General features: G+C 43.6%; 1 protein-coding gene across 2 annotated transcripts in view; it reads right to left on the minus strand.

The window, feature by feature from the left end:
* Positions 1 to 20,000, minus strand: part of edar (ectodysplasin A receptor) — a 222,303-nt gene that overhangs the window by 28,929 nt on the left and 173,374 nt on the right. For both annotated transcript variants that reach the window (XM_084311564.1, XM_084311563.1), the window contains exon 5: positions 17,876 to 17,961. In XM_084311564.1, the coding sequence (XP_084167690.1) occupies positions 17,876 to 17,961 (86 nt within the window). The remainder of the gene's footprint in view (positions 1 to 17,875; positions 17,962 to 20,000) is intronic.

A 20,000-nucleotide genomic window follows, 5' to 3' on the forward strand; every position in this document is an offset into this window, starting at 1 on the left:
TGCTCGTATAAGGAACTGTAGTCACGAGAGCCAGCATAGCTCATCCAACGAATGTTGGCATCAACGGCATGACCACAGCACTGACAGGAGCCACTGCAGCACGCAACGCCAGCCACCACAACCATCGACAATCGCAGTGAGGATCTCCATCGACCAACGCCAGCTAGCTAGCTCGCCAGCTATACAAGCCAACGCCAGCCGAGTTCACCCCATGCAAAATGTGCTAGCCAGCCAACGCTAATCAACAAAGATCCTCACCGCGACTGCCGATGGTTATGATAACTAACTAATCGCAGTGAGGATCTTTATTGATTAACGTTAGCTAGCACACCCCGCATAGAGCAAACTCGGCCAACGCCAGCCCATATAGCCAGCGAACTACAACTCTAGTCAAAGCTAGCCAGCCAACGTCAATCAACAAAGATCCTCACTGCGACTGCCGATGGCCACGACAACCAACGCCACGTGCCACAGTAGCTCCTATCAGCACTGCAGTCATGCCACCGGGAACATGTCTATGTTCCCCGGGTTCTATGTTCCCCGGGTTCTATGTTCCCCGCTTTTTTTTTTTTTAATAAAAGGTTCTATGTTCCCCGGGTTCTAAGTTCCCCGGGTTCTATGTTCCCCCTATGTTCCCCCTATGTTATGTTCCCCGGTAGCCACAAAGCCCGGTAGCGAGTGGAGATAGTGACTTATTATGTTTCCCCAAGCCTATTCCAAAGATAGTCACTTTTATAGATAATTCATTTGTATCTCAACGGAGTCACGGATCTAGTCAGGCCACGTAGCATTATGACGACAAAAATCGAATACAATAAACAGTGTAAAGCAAATAATTTAAAACAACGAAGTTTAGCCTATTAAATCGTTTCTATAAGCGTTTGTTTTTATTTGCTGGATAATTCATTTGTATCTCAACGGAGTCACGGATCTAGTCGGGCCATGTAGCATTATGACGACAAAAATCGAATCCAATAAACGAGTATAAAGTAAATTTAAAACAACAAAGTTTAGCCTATTAAATAGTTTTTATAAGCGTTTGTTCTTATTTGTGTGTGTGTGTGTGTTGTGTGTGTGTGTGTATGCGTGCGTGTGTGCGTGTGTGTGTGTGTGTGTGTGTGCGTGCGCGCGCGCGTGGGCCACGTAGCATTATGACGACAAAAATCGAATACAATAAACAGTGTAAAGCAAATAATTAAGCGTTTGTTTTTATTTGCTGGATAATTCATTTGTATCTCAACGGAGTCACGGATCTAGTCGGGCCATGTAGCATTATGACGACAAAAATCGAATCCAATAAACGAGTATAAAGTAAATTTAAAACAACAAAGTTTAGCCTATTAAATCGTTTTTATAAGCGTTCGTTCTTATTTGTGTGTGTGTGTGTGTGCGTGTGTGTGCGTGCGCGCGTGTGTGTGGGACACAGTGCAGCCCTCGTTCTACAAGACAATTGTGCTCAGATATACAGCCGGCATCGGAGACGCGTTTTACGCATACTGAGGTAGAGACTGTATGCACGCACGCTCCCCAATAACAGTGCATGTGTGTGTGTGTGCGTTTGTGTGTGTGTGTTCGCGTGCGTGCGGAGCCGCGTTTTACGCAAACTGAGGTAGAGACTGTACGCACGCACGCTCCGCAATAACAGTGCATCTGGCCGCTGGCGTGAGCTTCTTCCGTCCTGACTCCTGACTGTTCTTTCATAATTTTCTGATGACAACAACAACACTTACAGGACCTGGTGTGTGTGTGCGTGTGTGTGTGTTTGCGTGCGTGGGTGTGTGTGTGTTTGTGTGTTTGCGCGTGTGTGTGTGTGTGAGTCTGTCAGCTGACTCTTCCCCTGTGCATCAATAAGACATCGATCACACTGACGGTATCGGGACATCAAGGTGGATCAATGGATGCGTGCAGCTGATCTGGGGCCCAAAACAACACGATGATTGCAGGGATGATTTCAATCGTTCTCAATATTAAAAAGGCAGTACCTGAATCAGTAATTGCAGCAAATAACCCATCTGTAGACAGGACAGTATGTACAATACTTTATGTAGATAGTATGTACAGTAATATACTGTATGTAGACAGTATGTACAGTAATATACTTTATGTAGACATTATGTACAGTAATATACTTTATGTAGACATTATGTACAGTAATATACTGTATGTAGACAGTATGTACAGTACAATACGTTATGCAGAGAGTGTAGACAGGACAGTATGTAGACAGTATGTACAATACTTTATGTAGATAGTATGTACAGTAATATACTGTATGTAGACAGTATGTACAGTAATATACTTTATGTAGACATTATGTACAGTAATAATTATGTACAGTAATATACTTTATGTAGACATTATGTACAGTAATATACTGTATGTAGACAGTATGTATGGTACAATACTTTATGTAGACAATAGGTAGACAGTACTATCCTTTATAGGCAATACAACAACAGATGGGTTATTTGCTGCAATTACTGATTCAGGTACTGCCTTTTTAATATTGGGAACGATTGAAATCATCCCTGCAATCATCGTGTTGTTGTGGGCCCCAGATCAGCTGCACGCATCCATTGATCCACCTTGATGTCCCGATACCGTCAGTGTGATCGATGTCTTATTGATGCACAGGGGAAGAGTCAGCTGACAGACTCACACACACACACGCGCAAACACACAAACGCACACACACCCACGCACGCAACACACACACACACACACACACACACACACACACACACACACACGCACACACACACCAGGTCCTGTAAGTGTTGTTGTTGTCATCAGAAAATTATGAAAGAACAGTCAGGAGTCAGGACGGAAGAAGCTCACGCCAGCGGCCAGATGCACTGTTATTGCGGAGCGTGCGTGCGTACAGTCTCTACCTCAGTTTGCGTAAAACGCGGCTCCGCACGCACGCAAACACACACACACAAACGCACACACACACACATGCACTGTTATTGGGGAGCGTGCGTACAGTCTCTACCTCAGTTTGCGTAAAACGCGTCTCCGATGCCGGCTGTATATCTGAGCACAATTGTCTTGTAGAACGAAGGCTGCACTGTGTCCCACACACACGCGCATGCACGCACACACGCACGCACACACGCACACACGCACACACAACACACACACACACACACAAATAAGAACGAACGCTTATAAAAACGATTTAATAGGCTAAACTTCGTTGTTTTAAATTTACTTTATACTCATTTATTGGATTCGATTTTTGTCATCATAATGCTACATGGTGTTACGATTCGGCATGAAGAAGGACCCAATATGCGGTTAGAAGTACAAAGGAGACGGTGGTTACTCTTCTCAACGGTGTTCTTTAATATAGAACTCAAGGCAAGAGCAAGGCAGGAAATATATATCATACAAAACAAAAGGGCACAGCGGCGCTGGCGCTAACTATAAACACGGACTGAGATACGAAAACAAAGATGACAAAAACAGAATACTAAATCACTTACTGACTCTAAATACAACAGCAGGGCAAGGTAGATGACAGCAAGGTACAATGAACGGGTAACACGGAGGTATGACTAGGGATGGGAATTGATAGGATTTTATCGATACGATTCCATTATCGATTCTGCTTATCGATTCGATTCTTTATCGATACCCTTATCGATACCTGATCAATTTATAATTTACATAAATAAATTGGAAATGCAACAGAACTACATTTACATTTAGTCATTTAGCTGACGCTTTTATCCAAAGCGACTTACAAGTTCTGTACGACAAGCCATCAGGAAGGGCACAACTCTATCAGCTGAGCAACAATGTTCATCAAAGTGTTGAGTGCTACAGTGTAGGTTAGTTTATTAGGACAAGTGCATGACAGTACGGTTAGTTAGGGTTAGATATATTTTTTTTTATTCAGATAATGGTTGAAGAAGTGCGTCTTTAGTCGACGGCGAAAGATTGGACGTGATTCGGCTGTCCTAACTGGGGTGGGTAGTTCATTCCACCATTGTGGGGCAAGGACTGAGAATAGGCGACTTCTCTTTGATGACCCTCCCGGAGCTTGGATAGGAGTAGGTCTGAGGCGGCCAGAAGATGCAGAGCGTAGGGGTCTAAGCTGGTTAGAATAACAACATGCAACTTGACATTTCTGATTGTCATTTATTGTTGAGCCCCCATGTCAGAAAAATACAAAAACTGTAAAAAAATAAAACATTAACTATAGCCTACACTTAAATAAAAGAATGTATTTGAGATTCTCTTAAAATGTATTTATTTTTTTATTCTTAAACTAATTTAATCTATTGAATAACAGGTTGTTATTCCGCCGACTTCTGTCTCTCACACACACACACACACACACACACACACACACACACACACACACACACACACACACACACACACACACACACACACACACACACACACACACACACACACACACACACACACACACACACACACACACACACACACACACACACACACACACACACACACACACACACACACACACACACACACACACACACACACACACACACACACACACACACACACACACACACACACACACACACACACACACACACACACACACACACACACACACACACACACACACACACACACACACACACACACACACACACACACACACACACACACACACACACACACACACACACACACACACACACACACACACACACACACACACACACACACACACACACACACACACACACACACAGAGACAGAGCTCCCTCCCCGGGCCCCTGTCCTTTAAGGTATTGGCTTGTGTTGCTACACGGACACATTTGTATGATGCACCACCATGGTACTTCCTGGCTTACAGTGTAGACTTGTAAATAAACACTGCAGCTCTTATTATATGTGAACTAAAGAGTACAAGGTTTACACAACAGCCCCCACCTGCTGTTTTATTGTATTTGTACCTGTACTATCCGCTGTCAGCTGTTTATCTCTCTTTGTGAGCTTGATTAAATAGCGTTAGCTCACGCTAGATAGCGTTAGCTCCGCGGCTAATTTTAGCTCACCCTGACCTAAATCAATGACTAGGTTCTGAAGCATTCAAGTAGTTTTCACTGCACATAGAAGTAGCCAAACAGCGGGAGCATTTCGGGAGCATATTACCAAAATCCAGGCAATTTCGAGCCCTTAAGGAATCAAATAAGTCTGCCATGGCTACATGCTAACGCTAACGTTGTTTTGAAAACCTGGCAGCGATAAGGGAATCGAAAGTCACGGGAGGCACACGGTTCCAGGCATCTGCCAATTAGGTTTTCGATTCCCATCCCTAGGTATGACGCTACCACAGAAGTGGGAACAGGACAACCTAATATACTCAACCTAATTAACAATGATTACCAACGATCAACAGCTGGGGGAAGACACACTAGAACTGATACAATACAAAATACAATACAACCATCAAAGAACACACACAGGCTAAATACCAAAACACAGAATAAGAATACTAACACAGAACAAACCTAAACAGACAACACTTGTAATAAGGACGCTAATTGCCACATTAGGACGTTATTGATTTGAACCAACATGTTCAGGGCTGAATGCATTGTCTGCAGGTGGCCGCTGGTGGCTCTCTGCCTGGGACATTCTCTCTCCCAGGCATGAGTTGATCTTGGAGCGTTACAACATGGCCCGACTAGATCCGTGACTCCGTTGAGATACAAATGAATTATCCAGCAAATAAAAACAAACGCTTAATTATTTGCTTTACACTGTTTATTGTATTCGATTTTTGTCGTCATAATGCTACGTGGCCCGCACACACGCGCACGCACACACGCACACACAACACACACAACACACACACAAATAAGCTTATAAAAACGATTTAATAGGCTAAACTTCGTTGTTTTAAATTTACTTTATACTCGTTTATTGGATTCGATTTTTGTCGTCATAATGCTACATGGCCCGACTAGATCCGTGACTCCGTTGAGATACAAATGAATTATCCAGCAAATAAAAACAAACGCTTATAAAAACGATTTAATAGGCTAAACTTCGTTGTTTTAAATTATTTGCTTTACACTCGTTTATTGTATTCGATTTTTGTCGTCATAATGCTACGTGGCCCGACTAGATCCGTGACTCCGTTGAGATACAAATGAATTATCTATAAAAGTGACTATCTTTGGAATAGGCTTGGGGAAACATAATAAGTCACTATCTCCACTCGCTACCGGGGGAACATAGAACCCGGGGAACATAGGGGGAACATAGAACATTTTATTAAAAAAAAAAAAAAACGGGGAACATAGAACCCGGGGAACATAGGGATGACCCCATGCCACCGATGCCAACATTCGTTGGACGAGCCATGCCAGCTCTCGTCTCAACTAGAGTTTGTTGTTCTTCATTCCAGAAGGTTGCTTCCGGTAAACTAGCGCAACGTCACCACTGACAGCAGCGCTGTGCTCCAATAGGAAGGCATTCGCATGCATAAATGAATAAATAAACAAATAAAAAAGTACAGTTTTTTCCCCAAACGCAGTATAGTATCATTTCGAACACTCTAGTACCGCGGTACTATACTAATACCGGTATACCGTGCAACCCTACACCAGAGTAAACTAACCCTAACCCTAACACCAGAGTAAACTAACCCTAACACTAACCCTTCCACCAGAATAAACCACCAGTATATATGGGACATGTGGCTTTAGGAGCCTGACGCATGAAGCAACTCTTAATCAACCCTCCTCATCGCTGCCTTTCACTTTCAACCACCCCTTAGCCACCCTTTAGCTCTATTATTAACTCTCTCTTTCCCTCTCCCTCTTTCTCTGTCTCCCCCCCCCCCCCCCTCTCTCTCTCTCTGGGTTGTTGATCGGTTGTTTTGCTCATTCCCAATGGAGCTGTAAACTTCTGGCAGCTCATAAATCAAGCTCTTTAATCAGTGTTTTATCCCACTAAGCTGATGCCCTTCTGCTTCCCATGGCCTCAACGCTCCGCGTCGTCCATTACACGCACGCGTGTGCACACACACGCACACACACAGAAACTCCAGCACGCTGTGGTAACAGACATCAGTACTCGGGGTGATTGTTTACGTTCTCTGGTTAGACGATTCTGGATTTCTGTTTAGTCGAGCGTGATTCCACAACTTAATCACGTCTCGCGGGCAGCATTCGCAACACAAACACACCCGGGCTGACAGCAAACAGAGCCTGATAATTCCTATAGCCTATAGTCTCTTTTCCCCCCAAAATCTGCTACCCAGTTTACTGAAGTCCAAACAAACTGAGAGGAGACCCTGGAACCACAGAGCACCATGGCTAAAAACAACAAGACACTTCCTGCCTGCGTAAACCTAACGAGGTGCATGAGTTATAATACCCTTGTGATGTGACAATAGTTCCATTATGTAAATCCCTTACATATGATTTTTTTTTGTTTTATTGTATTCTATTTCATACAAAGACATTCAACTTAAAGGAACACGCCGACAGTATGGGAAATGCGCTTACCGTTTTCTCCAGAGTCAGACAAAAAGATAGATACCAATTTCCTCTCCTGTGCGTTCAATAGAAAGCTATCCGTCTGCAAGCTAGCCTAGCTTAGCACAAATGAATGGAAGCGAATATGGACTGCTAGCCTAGCTGTTGGCCAAAAACACCTCTCCCGGAGTTTTAAACTAGGCTAGTGGTTCGTATCAGCTTCCATTAATTTGTGCTAAGCTAGGCTAGCTTGCAGCCGGATAGCTTTCTACTGAACGCACAGAGAGGATATTGGTATCTACCTTCTTGTCTGAATCTGGAGAAGATGGTAAGCATTTGTAAGCATTTCCCATAATGTCACTTCAATGGAAAAAAGTGCAAAACAACATCACCAGTTTGTGGCGTTTAGCCAACTCTGTGTTTGCACAACCTTCTCAGAGCTGATGAAACCATGTGTAATGTTAGCCTACTGTATTTATTCTCTATACTATCTGTATCAAAATAGTGTTGGAAGCCTTCATTTATCTCACCCACTGCCTTGAGTGAGACATGAAATTGATTTGAAGAGTGAGCATTTTACTGTCTACCACCATGCAGCGTAATGACAATCTAGGAGCACGTGTATCCGAGGCTGATCTAGGAGCACGTGTATCCGAGGCTGATCTAGGAGCACGTGTATCCGAGGCTGATCTAGGAGCACGTGTATCCGAGGCTGATCTAGGAGCACGTGTATCCGAGGCTGATCTAGGAGCACGTGTATCCGAGGCTGATCTAGGAGCACGTGTATCCGAGGCTGATCTAGGAGCACGTGTATCCGAGGCTGATCTAGGAGCACGTGTATCCGAGGCTGATCTAGGAGCACGTGTATCCGAGGCTGATCTAGGAGCACGTGTATCCGAGGCTGATCTAGGAGCACGTGTATCCGAGGCTGATCTAGGAGCGCGTGTATCCGAGGCTGATCTAGGAGCACGTGTATCCGAGGCTGATCTAGGAGCACGTGTATCCGAGGCTGATCTAGGAGCACGTGTATCCGAGGGTGTACGCGGCTGATCGGGACAGATTGGCACCTTTCTGCAGTTGATGAATGTCTGCAAAAAGGAGACGCAGGAAACCTAGAGATGCCTACAGACTCGTCTCTGTGCCAAAGAGTAGCGCAAGCAGTGACACGCTAATCATCTTTCTCATACCCACTGAACTTTTAATTATCGCAAGCGTCGGGCCTCCGCTGGGAGCTAGGCAGGAGCCGGGGTGATTTACAGATTACACGACGAGTGTCAGCCTGCCTTCACCCCCGAGCGAGTAACTCTGGACGAGCGCTCCGAGCTGCGTTTTTCTGGGTCGTGGTTGTTTTGCAGTTCTCGTTAAAAAAAAGAAAAAATAAGAGGTTTAATTAAAAATGTAACACAGCCCGTCTTCGTGCCCAACTCTTCATTCATTCACCCTCACTGTATTTATTTATCCATCTATCTCTACCACTCTGTGTTTTTCTCTTCTCCCCTCCCGCATTCAATCACTCATTCCCAATGCCTGGCAGAAACAATTAGAGCACTGTTGAAAACTCTGAGTTTGTCGGTACACACTCTCTTCTCCTCCTCCACCTCTCCACTCATCTTGTCTCCTTCACACCCTCAGCACACGCCCAGGCTTCATATTTCAAAACGCAAGTCATTAAATATGACTCGATAACAAGGTCATTCGTTTCCGGATCCTCCAATAACAAATTTGGGTGTTTGGAGCAATGATTGGCCATAAAACAATTCCTAGAGCAGTAATCAGTGAGGGGGCAGTTGGGGCACAGCAATCAAACGCCATTATACCACCGCTGGCTTACAATGTGACAGCTTGTATTATCACTCTTTTCGCCACCTAGTCAACCCACGCACGAGTGCACGGCAGCACTCGCAACAGTCCATACAAATTAATGCAAATTAATACAAGTGAGGACCATTTAGACTCAATCATTGAATTACATGCTTATTGACCATAATCCTTTTGGGCTTCTCTGATTGGTTAGACGGGCAAGATGGACTATCTCTGCACTGCTGCTACACTTCAATGAAACTCACTCACAGTATACTCTGAGCCAGTGCATCCACATTAAGCCACATTATGTTTTAGAGCAAAATTCAAACAAAACATTCTTATCTGCTAGAGCTTTAATGTATACAACAACCTTAACCTCAGTAGGACCTCACGCCTGACATGCGGGTGTATAGCCAATGGCATTATGTCAGTTTCCTTTGAAACGAGATGTCTATTATTCCACTGAGAGAGGAGAGGGTTTGTGTCTAAACAGATAAGAAGAAACAACCTTGACGAAGGCCTTTATGACCAAAATGTTTTAAATGTTCCCACTAAATTCAGTTTTCAATGGGAAGGTCTTCATAAGAAATAAGTGACACACCCGAAATAAGTCACACTAGTGCAGTAGATCAGGGGTTCCCAAAGTGGGGGTCGCCAGATGATTTAAAAAAATATATATATATATGTTTATATATATCGAAAAAATATTTATTTTTTAATTTTTTTAATGCAGTCAGGCCACTGAACTTAGAAGCAGGCCAGGCCAGTGTTTCTAGTTGCAGCAGCGCAATAGTTAGATAACCTAGATGGGGAACAACCAGGAGATCATTGCAACTCACACAAGTTGGAGAACTATCTCTCTCTCTCTCTCTCTTGCTCTCTCACACACACACAAAGGGAGCCGCATGTGATTGGTGGAGGCGGGACCCTTACAAAAAACTGTTGTTGCTAATCATTGACACATGCTAGCCTGTAATAATCCCCCCAGAAAAATCTACTTTGCATTTGATATATTGCAAATATATGCCATCACACACACTGGCATTTAAAGGGTTAGAATTATCAAATGAATATGTGGTGTTATGATCAGGGCTGAAGTTGAATAAAATATTGTATTTTTTTCAATCTGACATTACAAAAAAACAGAAAATCCATCAAAATAAGTGTTGTTGCTAATCATACATATGCTAGCCGGTTTCTAACAATAATTTGTGATGCCATCACAAACACTGGCATTTAAAGGGTACAAATAAAAAAATTCCTGCACCAGAATGCAGGAAATTAAGTATTTGTAACAAAACTATTTCCTGGTGGGGGACCCCCAGACCCCCTGCTTAAAAAGTGGATACAGAGAAACACTACAAGACAATACCCCTCACAGTGAGCTACCCCCCCCCCCCCCCCTCACAGTGAGCTGTGGTGTTCCACAAGGAAGCATACTAGGACCGCTACTGTTCCTAATTTATGCAAATGACATGTCGTCAGCCTGTGACTGCAACTTGTTCCTGTTCGCGGACGACTCAGCCCTGCTGGTCTCTGACAAGAACAAGTTGCAGGTTGAAAAAACCCTCAGCTTGGAACTAGGCAAAATCTGCATATGGCTCGCTGATAACAAACTATCATTACACACAGGGTACAAAATAGTTACACGCCCAGCGCCATTGACTTGTAGATTTATTCTTTGGCGATTAGAATTTAAGGTCTGCCCGCCACCTGGCGGCTAACAAAATACACTGCATCTACCGCTTCTCCTCCGCTCCAATCCACTCCCTCCAGGCCGCTCACAGTGGTTTAACACTGATGTAATATACATGTAGTACAATGCCAAAGCAACAGATGGCGATGTACAAACATGAAGGCCATTTTCAACCAATGAGAAGGGTGAACCTGTGATATCCTGTTCAGGCTTTGTCACTCACATCCTGTTAGAAAAAGTTTTGACGCCATTGTTGTTGTTGTTAGCTTACATGCTAACGTTAATGGCAGCGACCATAGCATTGTGGCTAGGCTAGCTATCATCGCTTAATAGAGCTAGTGAATGGATAAACAACGTTATTTAACATTGCAGAATGGGTACAATTACAATGCGGCTCAATACAAACAATTGTTAAGGGGCCCAGGGGGTGTAGACTGTTGTAGTTTGAGCTAATTTACACCATGCTCCAAAAAAAATTAAATCTGCCGAGCGATGTGGCGCGGGGAGCAGGGAGCGCTCGATTCAAGGTGAGCGGTGAGCGACTTGGGGGCGGGGTCAACATGAGCGATTAGCGGAGCAATTCGTTTCCTTATATCGCTTCCTCCAGGGTTCCAACTTGTGTTGACAAAATGCAACCCTGCTCAGCTACGGGGAATCAGCGCTCTCTCTCTAGACTAGAAAGGTGCACTCAGTAGAGCACAGATGTCCGCCAGGGCGGCAGCCACACATAATAATAATAATAATAATAATAATAATAATAATAATAATAATAATAATAATAATAATAATAATAATAATAATAATAATAATAATAATAGATTGGATTTGTAATGCACTTTTTGTTCACTGGGATCCCAAAGTGCTACACTACATGGTTAAAACAGTTAAACGCCCTACCCAAAGCTGTAAAGGAATGTGAATCCCTACCCACATTCAAAACTGCTCTTAAAGAGCACCTACGGGAGGCTGCAATTCGAAACTGGCCACCGTAAATGTCCAAACCCCCCACCCCCTCCTAATAGACAGTCCCCTCCCCACCGCATGTATATATTCTCTCCCTGCCGTATGTATATTTCTCTCCCACCCACCCACCCACCCCCTCCAAATGTGCAGTCTCCTCCCCCACCCACCCACCCCCTCCAAATGTACAGTCTCCTCCCCCACCCACCCACCCCCTCCAAATGTACAGTCTCCTCCCCACCGTATGTATATTTCTCTCCCACCCACCCACCCCCTCCTAATGTACAGTCCCCTCCCCATCATATGTATATACTCTGTCAGGATCAATGGTTAACAGTACTGTATATTTGAATACCGTTTATGTCACAAATGTATCAGTACTAAATACCTGTATGTCCCTATGCCATAAATGTCATGTATGTTGTGTATGTCATAAATGTCACTATGAATTGAAAATGGGGGACCCTGATGTAAACAAGACAAACGTCTTTCTCTGGTCTGCATCCCCTTAACAATTGTGTGTATTGAGTTGTACTGTATTGTACCCATTCTGCAATCTGTTAAATAAAGTTTTCATTCATTCATTCATTCATTCATTCATTCACTGGGGCTATATTCTGCACTATATTTCCTGGCCTGAATGATTTCCCCAGTCCGGCCCTGGTTAAAAGCCTCCAATGCTTATTAGTGTGTGTGCGTTTGAACGTTTGCATGTTTCAACCATACATTTCCATTTATAAAAAATAATAATAATAAAAAAATAAATAATAATTTTAACCTCCTATAATAGTGGGGGTCGCGGCTCTCTGACACCGTTATTTGGGGGTCGCGGCCTGAAAAGTTTGGGAACCCCTGCAGTAGATGATGGAGCGGGAGTAAGAGTAGATTAACTCTGGTAACAGACTGGATGATGGAATACGAGAAGGATAACTGGTTACACACTGGATGATGTAATACGAGAAGGATAACTGGTTACACACTGGATGATGTAATACGAGAAGGATAACTGGTTACACACTGGATGATGTAATACGAGAAGGATAACTGGTTACACACTGGATGATGTAATACGAGAAGGATAACTGGTTACACACTGGATGATGTAATACGAGAAGGATAACTGGTTACACACTGGATGATGTAATACGAGAAGGATAACTGGTTACACACTGGATGATGTAATAAGAGAAGGATAACTGGTTACACACTGGATGATGTAATACGAGAAGGATAACTGGTTACACACTGGATGATGTAATACGAGAAGGATAACTGGTTACACACTGGATGATGTAATACGAGAAGGATAACTGGTTACACACTGGATGATGTAATACGAGAAGGATAACTGGTTACACACTGGATGATGTAATAAGAGAAGAATAACTGGTTACACACTGGATGATGTAATACGAGAAGGATAACTGGTTACACACTGGATGATGGAATAAGAGAAGAATAACTGGTTACACACTGGGTGATGTAATACGAGAAGAATAACTGTTCCAAGACACAACCGAGTGACCCGCCGATGTGTCACAGATGCCTGACAGATATCTAGCATGTTAAATAGCTGAACCCTGATGGGGACAAGCAATGAGCTATAGCCAATGACAGTATAAGACGTGAGAGAGAGAGAGAGAGAGAGAGAGAGAGAGAGAGAGAGAGAGAGAGAGAGAGAGAGAGAGAGAGCGAGAGAGCGAGAGAGAGAGAGAGAGAGAGAGAGAGAGAGAGAGAGAGAGAGACCATTATGCTGTGGTTGAGTTACATTGACTTTGAACTAGTGAGGGACCGCAAACAGAATGAAGAAACTCTGTCTTGAAGAGCTGTCAATTTGAAAGCTGTCTTGTCTAAATCAGAACAAGAAAATGATGGGATGGGTGGAGATCTGGGAAATAGCCCCTGTGGAAAACGAGACGCGGACAAGGAAAGAATGACAGCTCATTCTCTCAGAGAAAAAGAGAAACCGCTAAAACCCTGTCTTCTGTCATCTGACCAAAACAATTACCTCCATGACCAAAACCTGTGTCACTTCTCACATGTGTTTTCGTGACACAATGTCGTTTGGAGACCAGACAAGAGTTGTCAGGGATTCCTCCTGGTGAAAGATATTACATTTTAGTGTGTAAACCCCCATCGACGATCAGTCATGTAGTCTGAAACCACAACAACATCACAGCGACTCCAGGATCCCAGATTGAGTCGTGTGGTGTGTGAACAGCACAGTGCGCATATGATTTGTAAAGACATATAGTGTGTAGACTGCTTAACTCTTAACAGACTGGATGATGGAAAGTAATGTGGAATCATTTGACCAGATTATTCACAGAGGGCGGGACAACGTCTTTGGTTGAAGATGGAGTTTACTGACAGAATGACACGTTGCAACATGGAGAGACTTAAGGCCTCTGCATGCAACAGCAAATTCAAAGCAACTTCAACACAACATCGGCACGATTTCAGCGCGCTTGTTGCAGAGAGTCTTGTAGACTGTGTTGCGAGGGCGTTGCGTACCTGTGTCCAAAATCTAATCTAAAGACCCGTTGCGTTGGTATTGCGTAGCAGTGATTGGTTGGTAGTGAATGGGGGCGGGGCTGTCTGTCACTTCTAGTGTTCCTGGCTCGAGACCAAAAGAAAACTTTCTGACAGGAGCTCGAGACCAAAAGAAAACTTTCTGACAGGAGCTCGATAGCTAGTGTATTGTTTCATTACACTTGTTTAATTGTTTGTTTAAAATGAATCAAATGCAGGAACGTATTGCAGAGGAGGTCCGAAAGTACCAACATTTATATAATAGCGGGTCTAAAGACTACAAGGATAGCATTATGACGATGAATTCGTGGAAGGAGATTGGGGAAACAATGGGGATGGACTGGGTTGATGTGGCGATATAACTATATTACACTATATACAAGAACACAAGCGAAAACAAACTACTAACGATGTATGGTTGAGAAGGGAAATCCGTTTGTAATTGCTAGAGTGCGCACCTTCGGCTGCCCAAAGTATTCAGGCGGGCTGGGCGCGCTCGAGCCGCACATCCGGGGTACATTTTGTTGCATCATAGGCTGCGCGTTGATTTTGCAGAAGCATAAAGGTAATGTGTCTGCAACACCGTTGCTTTGTCGATGTTGTGTTGAAGTTGCTTTGAATTTGCTGTAGCATGCAGAGGCCTTTAGCCTACAGCAATGGAGTCCTAGCTTAGTTCTCTATAGAATGGTGAGCTACAGGAGGGAGGTCGACAGCAGTGAGGCACAGCCTCTCTCACCTCAGGCGGCTGGGGCCCCAGATCCTACGAGAACGTCTACTGGCTGAACGCAACGCCGCCTGCTGTGGGAACTGCTCTGCTGTCGACTGCAAATCGCCACAGAGAGACGTGCGGACAGCCCGGAAAACATCAATGGATGTGAGCTTCCCTCCATCCAGGATATATACAACGAGTGGTGTGTCGGCAAAGCCCACAGGATTATCAAAGAGCCCAACCACAACTATTTTAGCTGATGCCGTCTGGCGAACGGTACTGCAGCCTCAAGGCCCAGACCAGCAGACTCCTGGAGAGTTGTTTCCCCCAAGCAGTCAGACGCATGAACAGATAACCAGCCTGCTACCTGTCTCACACACACCTTGAGATGTGTTCCACAAATATAAAGCGCCCCTACAAATAGACTATATAATTATTATTATTATTATTATTATTATTATTATTATTATTATTACACACACACACAAGCATTCACATGGCCATACTCATACACAAGCGCACACACACACAAGACGAAACTACCGTAATTCCTCTAATAGTAACCGGGTCTCAAATACAAACCGGGTCTCTATTAACGGCCGGGTGCGCTCTTGAGCTAAGCAATTATAAGCCGGCCTCCTAATACAAGCCGGGTTACTAATATACTGAGCTGCATACTGAGCTAGTTACTTGATTTCACTTTGAAAACGTTGAAATGACCAGTGACCACCTGTAATTGCACTGTTTACTATTTCATACAGTACTTGGTTTCAATAAATGAACCCAGTACATTTTACTGGGTTCAAACTGACACAAAATGTTGATTTATTCATTATGATCCGTTTGAAAATTTGAAATATAGGCCTCCCTCTTATACAGGCCTCCTCCTAATACAAGCCTGGTACCCGCTACAGTTGAAACAAATACAAGCCGGGGTTACTATTAGAGGAATTACGGTATGCGCACACAACCACACAAGACATGGAAAACAATCAAACACACGCACAATTACGCACATTTACAATTGCTGCTGTCGAGTAACCAAAACAAAAATAATAAGTATAAAGAAGTGCCTTAAAATAATCAGAATCCTAATCTAACAAAGTATTTATACACGATAGTAGATTAAATAAGTGGAGCACTGTCGTACATAATGAGTTATAGATACGACGAATGGTGTGCAGAATATGAGTAATGGATATAATGAATGACGTGCAGAATATGAGTTATGGATATGATGTACAGACTATAAGAGAGATATGGATAACGATGTAGAGATAGATATGATTTGGAATGACGTAGATATGAGTGAAGGCTTTGTGTGTGTGTGTGTGTGTGTGTGTGTGTGTGTGTGTGTGTGTGTGTGTGTGTGTGTGTGTGTGTGTGTGTGTGTGTGTTAGAAAGAGAGAGAGAGAAGTGAGTGAATTTCCCTGTCAGAGAGAAAGTAAGAGAAGACCTGAGATGTGGTCGACGCCTGAGTCACTGAGTTGGCGCCACACTCTCTTTCTTTCTCTCTCTCTCTCCCACACACACTCACTCTCTCACACAAAGACACACACACACACACTCTCTGTCACCTTCTCTCTCTCTCTCTCCCACACACACTCACTCTCTCACACAAAGACACACACACACACACTCTCTTTCACCTTCTCTCTCTCTCTCCCACACACACTCACTCTCTCACACAAAGACACACACACACACACACACACACTCTCTTTCACCTTCTCTCTCTCTCTCTCTCCCACACACACTCACTCTCTCACACAAAGACACACACACACACACTCTCTTTCACCTTCTCTCTCTCTCTCTCTCCCACACACACTCACTCTCTCACACAAAGACACACACACACACACTCTCTTTCACCTTATCTCTCTCTCTCTCTCTCTCTCTCTCTCTCTCTCTCTCTCTCTCTCTCTCTCTCTCTCTCTCTCTCACAAATGCAGTGTCAGGTATGTGGAGTAATCAATGAGGTTATACTGTAGATGAGCTGCCAGATATCCCACCAGAGCCAGGGAGGGGAGGGCTGACGCTGGCCTGCTGACAGGAGCCAGAGAAACTGGGACCCTAACGCTGCACAATGCAACACTGGCACCCTATGGCTGTTTTGTGAGACAGCGCCGTCTTTAGATATGGAGCATAGGGGAAAATAGCAACAACATGATTTTCAGCACTGTTTTTACATTTAAACTGTTTCACTGTGAAATGAGACCAAAGACCTTTTACGGATTTTGTGGCACATACAAGCTTTTTTCATATTTCAAGTTCCATAGTGCGGGGTTAAGCTGCATCCTGCTACGCTGTGGATGGAACCAAGTCCAGGGCCTATTCATCACGCATCTTAAAGTAGGAGTGCTGATCTCAGACCAGATTAGCTCATAAATCATAGTGAGGTGTATAGTGAGTGATACATACTAGATACTATTCCTATTCTCTGAAGTGTGATATACTGTACACAGGCTTGATCTGGTCCTCTTGTATTGATTCCTTTAATCTCCCTTCATTTAGACAGGAAATCAATTGATACTCTGGACTTGATTTCAGACCATGGGTTTTTGATGATGAAAACAGTGAAGATAGATCATGGAAAAAAAGAGAGAGAGAAAGAGAGAGGGAGGGGGAGAGATAAATAGTGAGATAAAGGAAGGAAAGAAGGAACAGTCAAAAAGAAAAGATTAATCTTACATTCTCTGGTGTTGGGTGGGGCATTCTGGCAGGAGTGGCACACCTTCCCATACAGGTTCCTGGGCCTGTTCTCCAGGATGTAATACCTGCCGAAACATGTATAATGAATAATCTACAACTTATTATACATTCAGTAAATGCAATATTCTCCTGCCGTTCTCCTTTGTGTTTGCTGTGTGCAGAGATACCAGTAAACACAGAACATATATCTATCTATCTATCTATCTATCTATCTATCTATCTATCTATCTATCTATCTATCTATCTATCTATCTATCTATCTATCTATCTATCTATCTATCTATCTATCTATCTATCTATCTATCTATCTATCTATCTATCTATCTATCTATCTATCTATCTATCTATCTATCTATCTATCTATCTGTATCTATCTCATGAAAACAGACACACAAACAGAAACATACGACTCAGTCATAACGAAAACAAATGTTCTGTTTGAGCAAAGCCAGACAGTCTCAGCTGGAATGAAACCAGAAAGAAAAAGTTCTCAAACATTCTTCCATGGAGGAAGACCCCCTATAGATACGTGTTAGTCAATGGTTCCCCTCTGGATCCAGTCCCACAGACCTCCGCCTGAGACCATCTTTGTTAGATATGATTTAGTATTGAACCGTATAACTGTCTTCTGCACAGTAGGGGGGGGGGGGGGGGGGTTCTATTGAATTGAATAATCAGAGTCAGGATGGCTTTCATCCGGCGAGTACACTTTATACATACAAGCTATCAGCCTTGGCCCACGCAAAAGAGCAGGAGAGTGCAGAAACCTAACCCCCCCGTACCGGTGTGTTCTGAGTGAACACTGGGATGTAAAACAACTTCACAGCCTCAGAGGTTAGACAGTGGTCTTTTCCTGCCCACGCAGGGACCCACTGGAGACCCATAAAGACACACCTGCAAAACCACTTCAACACACTCCTGACCCCCCCCCCCCCCTACAGACACACACACCCAACCCCAAGCCTCAACCCCACCACAACCCATAAAAGAGAAAGAGAAAATGGAGAGAGAGAGAGAGAGAGAGAGAGAGAGAGAGAGAGAGAGAGACAGAGAGTTTACAGAGATACAGAAAGATAAAAAGACAGTGGGGGGGGGGGGGGGGGCACACCACTTGAAAAGTTCAAAGTCAGCGCCGTCTTGCCTGCTGGCAGCCTTCCTGGCAGGTGTTAACCAAACACATGTACCCATCCCTCACTCCCAGGCATACTGTAGAGTATGTATCTCACCTGAATGGGAAGCAGCTGAGGTGAAAAGTTTGACGTGAGTGAAGTTAATTGATAGGCCCGGGGGGGCGGGGGGGATAAAACGTACAAAAACCCTGACCCGGGCCATGTGTCTGGCGGGGAGGGGCTACAGGGAGTGCCGTCTTAAAGGGGCATTTCACCAGAATAGAGTTATTCTGCACATGATCTCACACACGTCCAAAAACTCTAAATGGTTTTTGCACTCGTTCATTTAGTTTGACATTTATTCAGAGTGGATTAGTTTGAATATATGGCCACCGGTGATGTCATCAGGGACATCGATTCCTTGTGTTATGTTAATTACAGCTCCATGAAATTATGTAGATGAAAATATAGCAATACTTTGTCTTATAGGGACTGATACCTTATCATTTCATTGAGCTATAATTAACACAACACAAGAATTCTGTGTCCTCGATGACATCACTGGTGCCCCCTTTAAATGAAATCAAATTGACTTGACTAGGGTTTTCCTCGAAAAGTTAAGCTGAATTTACAATCACATGCACAAACTCAATGTGCTAAACAGATCAATGAAACTAAATAAACCGAGCATTATGCAGAGTGTATACGAAACAAATAATAGGACATTTCAGAAGAACAAATACAAGATTTTCACGTTTGACGGGTGTACCAATCCACTCTGATTTTGGTCAAATGTATTTGTAAGTGATTGTAACTCTTGATTTACAATCTGATGGAATAATGTAATACTGCAAGACATGGGTAGGTATATAACCTACGATTATACTGCTATGGAGTCTGACAGCAGTGGGTTAATGTTACCTGCAGTTTAAAAACGTGTGGATCACACTGCTAATCAGGATGCTAGCAGCAAGTGCAGCCACTGCTACACTCAT

This window comes from Notolepis coatsorum (genome assembly GCF_963971535.1).
Source record: "Notolepis coatsorum genome assembly, chromosome: 3".
Classification (NCBI taxonomy): Eukaryota; Metazoa; Chordata; class Actinopteri; order Aulopiformes; family Paralepididae; genus Notolepis; species Notolepis coatsorum.